Source organism: Scardinius erythrophthalmus (assembly GCF_964197995.2).
Source record: "Scardinius erythrophthalmus genome assembly, chromosome: 16".
NCBI lineage: Eukaryota > Metazoa > Chordata > Actinopteri > Cypriniformes > Leuciscidae > Scardinius > Scardinius erythrophthalmus.
In genome coordinates, this window is record NC_138236.1 from 2,346,495 (window position 1) to 2,361,934 (window position 15,440).

At 38.1% G+C, this 15,440-nt stretch overlaps 1 protein-coding gene across 6 annotated transcripts in view; it reads right to left on the bottom strand.

Annotated features, from left to right (window-relative positions):
• Positions 1-6,433: 6,433 nt before the first annotated feature.
• Positions 6,434-15,440, bottom strand: part of znf385d (zinc finger protein 385D) — a 284,480-nt gene continuing 275,473 nt past the window's right edge. For 4 of the 6 annotated variants that reach the window (XM_081389153.1, XM_081389152.1, XM_081389154.1 and 1 more), the window contains one exon: positions 6,434-8,013. In XM_081389153.1, the coding sequence (XP_081245279.1) occupies positions 7,813-8,013 (201 nt within the window). In that variant the 3' untranslated portion in view covers positions 6,434-7,812. The remainder of the gene's footprint in view (positions 8,014-15,440) is intronic. The other 2 variants (XM_081389157.1, XM_081389155.1) reach the window with 2 other exon arrangements.

Here is a 15,440-nt window from a genome sequence, read left to right on the forward strand (position 1 = left end):
CTGCTGGAGCTAATTTATTGTTCCTGTGAAGGTTTGGACATTGAAACAACAAGGTGACATTGTGGACATGCGAGTTGTTTTCTGCCACGATACGCATCTCCTGTCACCGGCAACCCTGAGATGACACCGTTCTGACAGTCCTATTAAGATGATAACTCTCCTGCTGCATATATTACTGTCACCCCACTCCCCGTTTCATCCGCTTTCAATGAAAGAACAGGTGAATGTGTCAAACAGAGACGGGATCAGATATATACCTGACCTGAGACCAGATCTCTGAAGGCTCAACAGTGATGGGAGTAACCGTTCTAAAAGATGGATTTATTTCATCGAAATGAGAGAAAATGTTTTCCATTATAGTTGATGTCATTCGTGTCATTTTTTAGTTTCTTCCTGGCATCAACTAAATCTTAAATTAAACTATTTAAAAAGTGTATATGTGAAAAAATAATTTGAAATGTTGCCTTGGCAACTAACTGAAATGAGTTGAAGCACTAAAATTAATAACTGGAAATAAAAATAAATAGTAGTAATAATAATAATAGTAATAATTACAAAAAGCACATAACAAAATGACTAAAATAGCTATTAAAAATATGATTAAAAACTATAATAGTCTATAAATAATAGAAAATAAGACTGCTTCCGGTGACTCTTCTGTTTCATTCAGGTTATTTGGACAGAATCGACTGCAAATAACAAAATAAATAACAACAAACATTTTATGCTCTTAGAGTCTAGAGCAGGGATGTCCAAACTCAGTCCTGGAGGGCCACTGTCCTGCACAGTTTAGCTCCAACCCCAATTAAACACACCTGAACCAGATAATCAAGGTCTGATTATCTGGTTCAGGTGTGTTTAATTCGAGCTAAACTGTGCAGGACAGTGGCCCTCCAGGACTGAGTTTGGACACCCCTGCTCTAGACGTACATGTCAATTTACAGTTAGGCCCAAAACAGACAATTGCAAGTATATGAATGTAATTGCATAACAATGCTACACTCCTACAGTCATAATTGAACTTTGGATGCATTATAATGGCTTCCTAATTCATAATATTATCAAAGCTTGCGTATGTGGAGGAATTAGCTATTGAAAAATGATATATTATCTCAGCTCAAATGAGTGAAATGACTTAAAGATTAATTCATTGTGCTGAATGAAATTCAACGTGTCCCTGTGTTCCATTCTGTTCCGATTTCATGCATTGTTCCATTCTGGAATTTTGGAATTAATATTGACTGATTAATTCCAAAATGGAACAGTGCATGAAATCGGAACATACCTTGTGAAACGGGGAAAGTCCCCGATAAACTGAGACATCTGGTCACCCTAAATATCTAATAATAAACTTACAAATAACTTTATGTTCTTGTTGAACAATTCTGAACAATCCTTTTTGGCTGATGTCACCAAGCTTTTCCTAACTTCTCCCAACCAACTTCTCGACTGCATTCTGGTTCCTCATAATTCAAGTTCCTTTCTGTTTTCTCTTTGAACATCCTGTTTCAATCAGAAATGCCAAAGATGTCAAAAGCAGTGCACAGGACTGAAACAGCCTTCAATAAGATGTCATGTCATGTAATCCTATAAATTGCAAATCTAATCATGCATGCATTTGTCATTTCCCAAAATAGGTCCTGATCTGCTTGGAAACAGCAGTCCTCTGAACCAAAAACACTGTTGCCGTCATGAATAAAGCCCTAGCAACAGTTGCCGTGTAAAACTGCAGACAGTGTGAATCACTCACATCACTCCTGTAAAAACACACTTTATCTCCTATGGGAATGAGCTGGAAACATCTGAAGCCATTTGGGCTTTTCTTTCCTTGACCCAAGAGATGTCCTCCTAACGATCGATTTTATGTTTTTTCCCCTCCCTCCATATTCCTTAATCCACCCTTAAGGCAAACATTATAAAGTTTTTATGGAAAACATTAAGTTGAGGGTTTTTTCCCCCACTGAAGGCCTTAAAGAAATAGCTCACCCTCAATGTCGTTTGGACAGCGTAGTATTTCATACTTTTTCAGTGAAACACAAAACTACGGGTTTGGAACGACACAGAGATGAGAGAATTTGGAGTGAACTACACCTTTAAGTGCACTCGCTCTTAAGTGTACCTTCCCTCCTTTTCAAAGAAAGGCTCTGGTGTAATTACACCGAAAGCTGCCAGCGAGAACTCTGGAGGTTAACCATAGCTTAAACAGAACATGGTATAATTTCTGTCACAGCTTTAGTGCTGGAGCCGCAGGCGGCAGTAAACCCTCGCTGAGTTACTCTTAACTTTAGGACAGGTTTTATAGTACTCGAACTTATTATCCATATAACTCTTAAGGGTGCGCTGTGTACCAGTGATCGAGCATAATGCATCCAGACTAGAAAGAATATTAAGGTATGTGCAAATGGACATTAATACAATTAGCAGCAAACTGTTCAATTGCACCAACATTGCTAATTAATCTAGAATCTTTTATTTTTATTTTATAAAGTTCAGAGTGGTTGCCAGGTTGTCGCTATTTTTTATCTAGAATATTTAAACAGAAGATGGTGGGAAGTATATATTTTCTTTTGAATGGTTGTTTCTATTTTTTTTTCATTAATTGTTTAAGGGATTTGTTTAAGGGTTTTCATGCATTGTTCCATTGTGTTCTGTTTTCATGCATTGTTCCATTATGTTCATGCATTTTCATGCATTGTTCCATTATGTTCTGTATTCATGCATTGTTCCATTATGTTCATGCATTTTCATGCATTGTTCCATTGTGTTCTGTTTTCATGCATTGTTCCATTCTGTTCTGTTTTCATGCATTGTTCCGTTATGTTCATGCATTTTCATGCGTTTTCATGCATTGTTCCATAATTCATGCATTGTTCCATTATGTTCATGCATTTTCATGCGTTTTCATGCATTGTTTCATTCTGTTCTGTTTTCATGCATTCTGTTCTGTTTTCATGCAATCCTGTTCTGTTTTCATCCATTCTGTTCTGTATTCATGCATTGTTCCATTCTGAATTAATGACTGATTAACTGATTAAGTGAATGAAATCGGAACAGACCTTGTGAAATAGGGAAAGTTTCAGAATTTTGAAATTAATCAGTCAAGATTAATAAAGAAAATCCAGAATGGAACAATACATGAAAACGGAACAAAATAAAACAATGCATCAAATTGGAACAGACCTTGTGAAACTGGGAAAGTTCCTGATAAACTGAGACATCTGGTCACCCTAAATATCTATAAAAAAATAATCCAGATCCTTAATCGGCATCCAATCAGTTGCCAGGGCGTTTTTCACTGGTAGTGTGTGTGATTGGATAGAAAAGTAAAAGCACACCTCTCCTCCTCAACAACAACAGCATGATGTGAGATATCATTTACGTTCATTGCATTTTGAGCACAAGTCACAGGTCTAAATGCAATCTTTAGGGCTAGACGCTTGTTCAAATCCCAAAGTATAAACAGTAATGGTGATACTTGACCACTGAATAATAAGAATGACCCTCTTCCAAGCTCACAGCCGCTGCTCCACATGTGAACTGACCTTGAGTCACTGTCATAAATTACTCTATTTTTCTTGCTTAAAAGCAGACTTCAGCTCCGTTATTAAGACCTGTAATTGGGCATACAGGTACACCACTGATGTTATCCATCATCTCGAGTGCTTCAATGCTTCAAACAGTGGCTAAAATCTAAGAGAGCCCTGTTGATATGAGCCATAAAATTGCAGGCAGAAGATGTGTTTTTCGTTCTATGCATCATGCCGTCTTCGCTCTTTCTCCACACGGCTGCAGGGATGAAGACAGGCCCGGCGTACTTAGCAGGATCCGCTATAAACCTGCAGGAATGAAGAGAACTTGCTCCTCTTGGACTTGAATGCTAATTACTGCATTTGTCATGATCAGGAATCAAAGCGACGCACAGACGACCGGAGCGCTTGAGTTTCCTCGCTCGTCCTCCGAGGATCGTCATGTTCCATTAGTCTTCTTTAGATCTCCCCGCAGGCACTTGAAGAGAAGTGCGAGGCTTCAAGTGCTGAGTAAAGTGTTATACGGTGTGCTGGGAGGGTATGAAAAATGGATTTCTGGAAATATATCCAGCACGTGAATGACGTCCCAACACACACAATGCCTTCTCAAAACATCTCGTCATTCAAAATACCGTTGGCGGAGAAATTAAATTGCCATTTGAAACGAACATGGATCGGAATTACAACAACCACAACCATTTTTAAAACCTTTTCAGAGAGTCTGGCAGTGTTATTAAAGGAATAGATCACCAAGAAATTAACATTCTGTTATCTTTTACTCATCCTTGCATTGATGAGCCTCATTATTTTCTGAAACACAAATGCAAGGGCATGGGCACAAAACCCTACATGGGCAACTGGCTTCTAAGGCTGCATCACAACCGAAATTAAACACATTTTTAACCTACATATGCATTATACAAATCGTGAAGTGCATGGGAGACCCAACTCACATTTGAGGGGAAATCATCAGTAGATAACTTAAATTTCAGTCTTTTCCTCACACAAAACCATTGCATGGCTTCAGAAGACTTTAAACGGGTGGTATAATGGCCTTTTCACAAGATGTAAAATAAGTCTCTGATGTCCCCAGAGTGTGTGTGTGTGAAGTTTTAGCTCAAAATACCCCACAGATATTTATATATAGCTTGTTAAAATTGTCACTTTTTGAGGGTGAGCAAAAACACACAGTTTTTGTGTGTGTCCCTTTAAATGCAAATGAGCTGCTGCTCCTGGCACAGGGGGCGGAGCTTCAAGAGCTCAGTGTTCTTTTACCTCACACACACACACACACTGAACATTTCAAACACTTTTAGCCTTTTATGTTCAAACCGGAGTAAGACAATGATGGAGAGACTCAAGAAGAAGTGACAACATGTAGAAGCAACAGGACATTTCTGAATGGTTAGTTGATGAATTTATGAAGCTGATGTGTAGTTATCTTCTAGTCATTGATTAGCATATTCTGTCTTGATAATCTATAAATCGTGTTCCGGGGGCGGGGTTTATGTAAATTCTAGGGTTGGTGATGTCACTAACCCGGGAGGAATGTGGTGTAGTCCCAACCAACCGTTTGTTGTAGTCCTTTTCTGTAAATGCAAATATCTCCCTTTGCTCTGAACTTTGAGTGTTGTAACTTTGCAGATGTTGTTTATGATCAAACAGCAACATTACACACTAACTAAAGTTAAAAAAGTCAAATCATAATCAAGCACCCCTTTAACGTCATGTGGACTGCTATATAGTGCTTGCCATGCATAAGCTTTCAATATAAGTAAAAGAGCAGTTTGGAATGACAAGTTTGATTATGTTAAATGACGACAGAATTGTAAATCAGGAGAACAGATGTATTAACGTGAAGAAGTCAAAACCTGATTTTTTTTTTCAGTGATGCTCTAAAAAGCTGGATGATTGGAATCTGATTTGGCTTCATGTTCGGATAAAATACACCCTGTCTCCTGTCAGGGAACTGACCTTCCTCTGAAACAGAACACATCGACTCCTACATGCAGATGTTCACCATTATCGTTTGAGAGACAGCTTGACAAAGCCAAGCATTTCACTCTCCGCAAGCATTACTGTTTGTTCACCAGACCGCTGGACCGCCACACCTGTCGCTTTTCCACACGGATCAAGCCACAGCACGGATTTATGGAGGAAAGTTCACGAGAAAGCCCGTCTTATGAGCTTTTGACAAATGTGACTCATTCAGGAATGTCAGAAAGTGAAATTGATGGCAGCGGTATTTCATAACGCACACAGAACCTCCTGGAAACCAGCGCTTGTTTAAAAACACCGTTTATATTGGCTTTTAATAGGCACTTTTGTTTTGTTCTTAAAAGCGGTAAATTGTAGATTTGGTGATTAGTGACTGCAAGCATGACTCACTTTTACCGTCTCGTGGACCAAAACAAGCAAAGTCGAGATAATTTGTGTGCATGCATGTTTCTCTCTCAACACAATCCATTAAAGCAATAGTTCACCCTCGAAATGACCAATTTGTCATACATACTCACTCTCAGGTCAGTGAAATGTCTGAGCTTTGTTTCTTCATTCCATCACTGTTGACGTTTAACGGCAAACGTCATTGGTTCTCAAGTGTCACATGCTTACAAATTTGCAAATTTCAACTTTTATGATACTTTTAAGTTTGTTTGGCCATTTAAGCTTGGTTTATCTGCTTCATATTTTTGTCGAAACTGTCGTACATTTTTTCTTTCGTGAGTAAAAAGTTGCATAGAACCGCATTACTTTATGCAACTGTAAAATGTCTTTACTGTTAATTTTGATTAATGTAATGCATTCTTGCTAAATAAAAGTATTAATTTAAATATTTTGAAAGTTAGTGTGTGTGTGTGCACATGTCTGTTCTTAAGTAAATTCATTTTTTTTTCACACAAGCAAGTTAAGAAAGCAGGATTGTTTATTTGAAACTGTTTTCACATTGCAAGAAGAGACAGACAAGCTTTGTGGCCCCAGTGGCTCATGTAATATTCATGAGATGTTTCCAGGGACGACTTCAGGTGAAAAGCCCGTTAACTCACCCCCACATACACACACGCAAACACACTCCTACAAATTTACATATTCATCTGTTTTGCAAACATCTCACTATATGTCTTAACCTTGCTTTGACATGAATCAGCAGCATTTTACTTCGGAAATCACCAGCTTATTATTCCATTACATTCTACTGTACACACACACACACACACACACACACACACACACACACACACACACACACACACACACACACACACACACACACACACACACACACACAGGTACAACAGGGCTTAATTTGCATTGGGAAAAGCTGGATCTGGATTATCTGGGATTGGACTGTGATATATTTTAGTACCAGTGACCATTTTTTGGACGTCAGCAGCCAATCAGAATTAGCATGACATCGTTTCCCTGCTCTAGCACGATCAGTCACATGGTTATTTACAGCTCAGGTGATTGGCTAAAACTTCTAAAGTTCTGAAGTCCAAAACCTGCTAAATCCATCACCAGTTTCTTGTTCTGTGATTTCTTAATAGACCCTTTTCGGTTTCTTTTATACATTTTTAAGCAACTTGATATACATTTATCATAACATTATGCTTTGTTATATTTACCTTGGCATTAAATGACTGGTTAGTAAACTGGTTAACTAGTAAACACAACTAATTTGACTTCTTTCTCTCTTCTGACCAGCGTAATCAAACTCTTGCTATTCTTTTCGCCTCTTTTTTAGTCACAGATACACTATCATGGATTTTTTTCTTTTGCTATTGGAGCAACATAGAAATGATACTTTCCGTTGTACTTTTATAATCCTGGAAATGTGAAATGGATCCATTGACAAATGAAGCCCTGCTGACCCGGTTACAGTAAAACAACAGCTGGAACAGGAGGAGATCTAGTCATTAAAAGCACTGAAATCAACAACAGAAAGGCTTAAAGTGCAAAACAGCAGAGAAATACAACTGTTCATCCCCCCCCCCCCCTATAATAAACATCCATGCGTTCCCAAACTCACCTTAAATTTACAAATCAGTCTTGTACTTGCAAGCGATGATGATGATGATGATGATGATGAATTATCATCAAAAATCAAATCTTCACCGATACATTTATAGCTTAACGTCAGTGTGTCATATGTAAATGACGATGCATAGTTACCTGGTTTGTTTTGTTTTTTTAAATTATTGCGATACTGCGCGTTAGATCCGGGCTAACCCAGTGTGAGGTCATGGGGGAGGGGTTAATGATCAGATCCGAGGTCAGAGTTCAAAGGTCAGTAAGGGGCAAACAGCACAGGTGTGTGCGCAGTCCTGATTGGCCCCGGAGCAGGGCGGAGCAGCTGAGTCTGAAAGAGGGCGGGGTTAAGGGAAGGAAAGGCGGAGCTTATGGCGGCGGCAACGGTTGCCAGGTGAGACGGCATTAATCTGGTGCTCAGCGGCGGGCAGAGATCTTTACCGACTGACATCTTCACCTGCTGGAGAGAGAATCTGTAGTTAGATATTATACACTACCGGTCAAAACTTTAAAATCCATTATAATCCATTATTATTGGTGCTCGATTACATTTATTTGTATAGCACATTTCACAATAGGCCTACATATTGTTTCAACGCAGCTTTACAGAAAATGCATGAGTCTACATTACAATTTAGAGTATACATATATAAGCTCCTTCTGTATTATCAACAGCTATCGCGTTTCTCAGGAGCTGATTACCCTCCTCCCTCCCCAGCTCCTCCTCATTACAATATTGAATTAATGATATCTGCAATCATGGCCGTAGCCAGCTATGAGGTCACCGAGGTCTGGACCTCGGTCATTTTTTTATATTCAAAAATAAAATGTCAAGCTCTCTGAATGATTAATTAGCCGTTTAAACCGCGTCATGTGTGTTTGCAATTTATGTCGCTGCGAGAAGGTAGATCAGTGAACGGGGCTTGAGAGCGTGTTGTAAGCATAGACTATAAAAAATGCGGCAGAGCGCTTTATGTCACTTTATTATAATTTGTAAATAAAGCGCAAAAGAAACTACAAGCATGATGCAACAACATTTGATGTCAATTTGTAATTCATGAAATGACCAAAAAGTGCCAATGAACTTTTTTTTTCTTTTACATTTCCGATAATGGAGCGTAATTTGCACTAAGTGCCTGTCTTTTTAGCAAAAAAAAGACACCTTCTACTAAATAGCTACAGTGGCATGGGTCGTTGGGCGTGCGTGAGGTGCTTGAAACTCAGTAGCTTTTGAAGCGTTCGACTCGAGTTCGAATCCGCCTTTTGCCGAACTCGCTCTTCTCCCTTTTCCCAATACACATGAGATGTAAAATGTATAGCCTAACATAAAGGTCTCTAGCGTTATATTTTGCCAACGAACTAATATCGAAACCGTGATATGGTTTTGTGCTTTTATAAAACAGCACAAGAATTTAAGTATCCTATTATATGGGCATTATGTTTGTGCTGCGTGATTTAAAGAAAAGTGCGCACTTTGCTCACGCGATCAAAGAGTTTATTTCTTGCAAGTGAAGACATTAGGACAAAAGTATTGTAATTTTCCTATAGTGTAATGTAAAGTATACTTTTGAAATATTCATTTTCATTATAGGCTATATGGATTTTAATAGGAATAATTATCTAAATCATTATTATATTATTATTATACTAATTGTTTGGCATACTAAAACACCAGTTATAATGTAATGTAGACTGAAACTCCATATCATAACTAAAAAATATGTTTGAGCCCCCTTTAATGTCCAGGTACAAGTCAATGTTTTTTCTTTGTGCACAGTTCATGGGTTGAAGCCCGTTGAAGCTCTTAATTTTGAGCTCTCAAAGACCACCAGATTGATGCATTTAACCTTAAAATGTACAAAATTTTCTTACGGGGGAGCATGCCCCCGAACCCCCCTAGAGGGACAGAGGTTTACCCAACATAGTTTTACAAAATCCTATGGGAAAGATCGATCATTTATGAACTTTACTCCAGCATAGTACAACAAAGTTCCTTTTAAGTCAGTAAACTAAAACTCTTAATGCAAAATTAAAATGTCCTTGGACAAACTATACATTTGGCCTACCTAAGGGGGGGCATAAGACATTGATTGTGGCCAGGGGCCTCTGAATTCTTAATCCGGCCCTGCACCTCACCCCGGACCTCACTAATTTTCAAACCCTGGTTACGGCCTTGTCTGCAATACATTCATGTTGGTTCTGTTCTGTTTACCCTAACCAAACGCGATGCGATAAAATTCTAGCGACAAACAATTTGTCTGTCCACACTAGACGCGACTGCGAGATGCATCAAAATCAATCAAAACCCACAGCCAATCAGAACAGCGTGTGGGCGGAGTCAGCCAATCAGAACAGCATGTGGGCGGAGTCTCGCGGCAAGTGCACGGCACCAGAGAGTAATCTCGACGGCACTCGCAAGAAAATGGATAAGTACATAATCAAATTCACAAATATTACACCATTTAAACATTATTAAAAATACATAGGCCACTGAGTTACTAAAACAATCTTTGTCAAAGAATACACTTGTTTGCTCACAGTTTGAACGTTCGTGTTTCCATTTGTTTAATTTCAAGATCTGAGGTGAATTATCCACTGTTGCTTTTACAGCGTCAAAGCTGGAGCACTAAATGATATTCAAAGTCACATTACACGCTTTTAACATTAAATAAAGCACATAAACAGCACCTGAGATTATCATCGCCACACTTTGTGTTTGTTGATCCAGCGCGACGTCGCAGAAAAATAGAAACCGTTTCTACAATAGAGTCGTCGCGTGTCGCCGTCGCGGCTGGTTAGGACAAACACTCTGATTAACATGGAGAAGAGGCCTTTTATTGCGTGTCGCGGCGGCGCGTGTACAGTGCGTGCAGAATTATTAGGCACGTTGATTTTCTGATCATATTTTTTTTCCAGGCACATTTTACCAATTCCAAACCACATTAATCATAATAACTACAATTAATTTTGTATTTAATCATTTATAAGTGATATATAATTGTTCATGAAGGCTGGAAATGAAAAACACCGTATTTTCACAGATTGAGAGTGACTCTTGAAGGACCAGCACCACATCCTCTTCTACCACTATTTGAAGAATTCATCTTCCAGAATACATTTTAATAAGTTTTGGGAGTTTATTTATAGTCCATCTCCTACCCTGAAGTCCGTTTTGCAGAGAGGGACTAAAAATGAACTCCCAAAACTTACTGTCAGATTCTGGAAGATGAATTCTTCAAATACTCTGTCTGTCTATAAAGCCTATAAAAAAATCAGTCTTCATGTATTTCACAACACTTCAGCTTGTGATTCTTATTAAGAGGGGGTCATTTTTTAGTATTCTTTACCTAACCCAAGTCTCTGAGACCCTGACACCTTGCTCTTCTGGAGACTCCAGGTCGGTTGTAGTTCTGGAAAATGGTGGCGCTGGAGACTAAAGGGTTCCTGATGGTTTCACACTTAATTCTTCACCTTAATTCTTCATTCTTTTGCAGTTAACGTGTCTTTTCTTCTCCACCTGTTTTTGTCTGACCTAATAAGCATTTCCCTGTCCAATGGTCATGCCTTAACTGCAATTTCTAGTATTGCATTAGTATTGTATCCTTCTCATGGGCATTTAATAATTTTTGACTTTTCAGTCTGAGTTAAATCTCTTTTTTGGATTATTTTATCTGTAAAAGAAAACGTGCCTAATAATTCTGCACACCTGAAAATAAGGTGTTCATTTCCAGCCTTCATGAACAATTATATATCACTTATAAATGATTAAACGAACTGTGTGCTAAATCGTATTTGACGATAGTGTTCCTGACAGAACTGTATTTATATATTATACACTACTGGTCAAAAGTTTCAAATCCATTATAATCAATTATTATTGGTGCTCAATTATTAATTCAATTCAATTCACATTTATTTGTGTAGCGCTTTTCACAATACATATCATTTTCAAAGCAGCCTTACAGAAAATGCATGTCTCCTGTCACATTGTTAGTTCTGGTCTGTGTTTAGTTTATCCGTTTATTAGTTCAGTTCTGTCTTCCTTCCTATAGTTTGTTTCTATAGTTTCTGATTGATTGTTAGTTCAGTTCAGGTGTGTCTTGTTAATTTACTCTTCAGTTCGGTCTATTTGGAGATAGATCTGTCTTAAAATTGTATTGCAGTTTTAAAATGTGGGCATCTTCTTATGTTTAAAATCACGTTCGATCCAGTCAGCGAGGCACGCAAACTTGACAGTCACGCGGCTCTTAGACTTTTATAGCCTGGTTAAAACCAGACCATTCTCAGTAGTAACTGAGTTATGGTCTGGCAAAGCTTCATTAATAACTCATTTCCAAAGGGGCGTCACCAACGGACGTCGCTCAAATGCCTCTGGGCACAATTGGATAGACCTAAAACTCCTAAAACCAATCAGAGATCGTCATGTGTAAAGCCATATGCTGCGTCCCAATTCGCCTAAGTTACACTACGCCATAAAAGTATGTACTCTTTTTGTGAAGAAAATGTATTTACTTTTGAATGTGTAGCAAAAAAGTAGGCAACTTTGGGACATACTACTTCGTCATCTTTATCGGACGGATCTGTCACGTGCATCCCGTCACATAAACTGCCCTGTCAATCATCTTGTCACAGTTAAAATCCTCTATTAAATCTAATTTAATTTCCTACCGTTTCGGAGAGAAATGTAGTAGCACGTTCATCTGCCAGTGGGTCTTTCATGGAGACTGTCCTCATGTGTTTGCAATTTGAATATAATAATGCATTTAAAAGTTGGTGTGCTTCACCAACGGACGTTGGAGTGGACGTCGCTCAAATGCCTCTGGATAGGCTTGACCTAAAACCAATCAGAGCGATCGTCATGTGTAAAGCCCGCCTCAACGTTTCTGATTGGTGCCGCGATTTCTCGGCATGGGGAAATGGACTTGAATGGGCTCTTTGCCAGACTTACTTGCAGAGCAAATCTAAATTTGCCGGAAGTTGTCTGGGTTTTCCCAGGCTAAGACTTTTAAGCTTTTAAGACTGTCTTTTTACGCACACGATCTTCTAACATTACACTCTGACACACCGGATTTCTCGGCGCACTTGTTTTACGTGTATTGTTGCGGATGTATTTCCCCAAAAGTCTAGACCCTGAATATAAGAAGAACCCATTATTCTTAGATGTATTTCTAAGAAAAATCATTGTCTTATATTCGGAACAATACGGTAATGTTGTTTGTAATAAATGGCACTATAATTAATTTACATACATTTTTTCTCTGTTCTGAATAGGTCTACTATTAAATTTAATTGATTTGGAGTGAGAGGAAGTTAACTACGTTAGAGTTTGTTAATGTTTTATTTTATTTACCAATATTTTACATTATTTCTGAATCTAATAATAAAATGCGACTTATCTGTGTGTGTGTGTGTTTTTTTTTTGTTTTTTTTCTCAACAACGCAAGTTTGACCAAGTTCGACTTACAGGTTTGACTAATTTTTGGGAAAATCCATTACTCTCAACCACATTAACTTTGGGTTTAATCACTGTTAGAATTATGAAGGGAGTCCTTGGAAAATGTAAGGGGTCCCCGAATCCAAAAACCTCTGATCTAAGCGATAGTTCACTATGTTGACGTAGTTCCAAACTCACATGCGGTTGTTCTTCTCGTTTCAATCCAACAGATCACAGTGACCACAAGCGCCACAACAGTAGTAGAGTAATACACAAGCCATGTGACAGATCTGTGTGAGCAAGAGAATCTTTGAAATATCATTTGTTCACATTGAGCGTAACAGATGCCGCTGCTGCATTAGACAAATTGGAAAAACAAAACAGCATATGGGTTTGGAACGACATGAGGGCGAGTAAACAATGACAACATTTCCACTTTTGGGTGAACTATAACTTTAATAAATGGCCTTGATGTGTACAATCCATCAGGACGTGTTATTCCAGAGGGAAAATTTGTTTTGATAATCGTTCATCAAAACGTAATGACTTCCTCTCTGAAATGTCTAATTCTGCTGACGTACTCCAGTCAAACAAGACAATATTAATCACTACCGTTCAGCAAAATTCAGAATAAATATTAAACTGTTGTCATGTCAAATTTAGCATATCAGAATGATTTCTGAAGGATCATGTGACACTGAAGACTGGAGTAATGATGCTGAAAATTCAGCTTTTTTTACATTTTAAATATATATTTAAATAGAAAACAGTTATTTTAAATTGTAATAATATTTCACAACATTATTGTTTTTATTTGATCAAATAAAAAAATGCCTTGGTGAGCAGAAGTGACTTGTTTCTTTTGAATGCTAGTTTATATTATATTGCAATATTATATATTTTAAAATGATTTATTATACTAAAAAATAATATTAACCACCATCACACTATCCAAACATCTTCATGATTTCGCACTGTACAATTTCCCACCCCGTTTCACTCAGAAATGTGGCACATTACCAACGTTAAATGTGTTTCGCCTTTATTAAACATGGCATCGATCCATCATGCAACATCTGATTTTGAAACTGTCTGGACTGACACTATTAAAGCTGAAGTAATATTTGCATCAGCAGCAGCACAAAACACAACGGCCTTCATTATCTGGCCACTGCCATTGAGATGCTAACAAATATTACAGATATTAGCAAATTTTACTCTCTACTCGACTGCATTTTTTTGAATAATTATATGTACTGTTCACTCCAATACATTTGTGATGAGTAATGATTGCTACAATTTGCACAGCACCTAATTTTCATCCACAGTGCTTTGAAGAGTCGATATCTTGTGTGTTTCACCCAAATCTACTTTCTGAAAATATAAGTGCATTAGCAGGTGTTAACCGCAGGTGTTTATCTATGAGGCAGAAACTGAATTTAAACATTATTTTATGGCAGTGGCTATTAGCAAATAGCAGTGAAAATAGCAACTAGATTCTATGCACACTATTTTTTTTGCAATAAATAGTTGTTAGATGCTATTTATACTGATAAACAGTGGCAGATACTACTTGAACCTCAGTGTTGTTGTACATTAAATGGTGTGCAATAATAACATTGTGTGTAAATTATTATATTTATTAAAAATTATTAAATGGATGCCACCGTATTGGGACAATAAAGCCCTCCCTACACCAACACCTAACCCATTATTAAACGCACATTAGACACTTTGTTTCCACTTTTCGAATATTTTATTAATTTCCTTTCTGATCTGATATGTGATGGGAAAAGAGAGTAGAGAGAGTTCGTCAAAATGCGGATTCGAACTTCGAACACGTGCGTTATTGCTACTGGTGACGATCTTCTGTCTGGCCCAATCAGACGTCAGTGGGCGGAGTTAATGTAAATAGCCTAGGCTTAGTGTGAATAGACACTCAGTTATTTTATTTATCTGTTATATTGGTTTATCACTGGCCTTTTTGAGCTCTTAACTGAGACTTAAGTGTGTGTAGGCACTTAATAGGCTGTTGTGTCTAAGATGTGTTTAGTTTTATTTTGATTTAGAATAGAATAGAATAGAATGAGGCATTTATATAGCGCTTTCATATGTACTACTGTACACCCAAAGCGCTTTACAATCATATCAGGGGTCTCTCCTCAACCACTACCAGTGTGCAGCATCCACTTGGATGATGCGACGGCAGCCACAGAACAACGGCGCCAGTGCGCTCACCACACACCAGCTATAGGTGGAGAGAGGAGAGAGAGTGATAGAGCCAATTCAATGTAAGGGGATTATTAGTAGGCCATGATTGGTAAGGGCCAATGTGTGGAATGTGGCCAGGACACCGGGGTTACACCCCTACTCTTTACGAGAAATGCCATGGGATTTTTAATGACCACAGAGAGTCAGGACCTCGGTTTTACGTCTCATCCGAAGGACGGTGC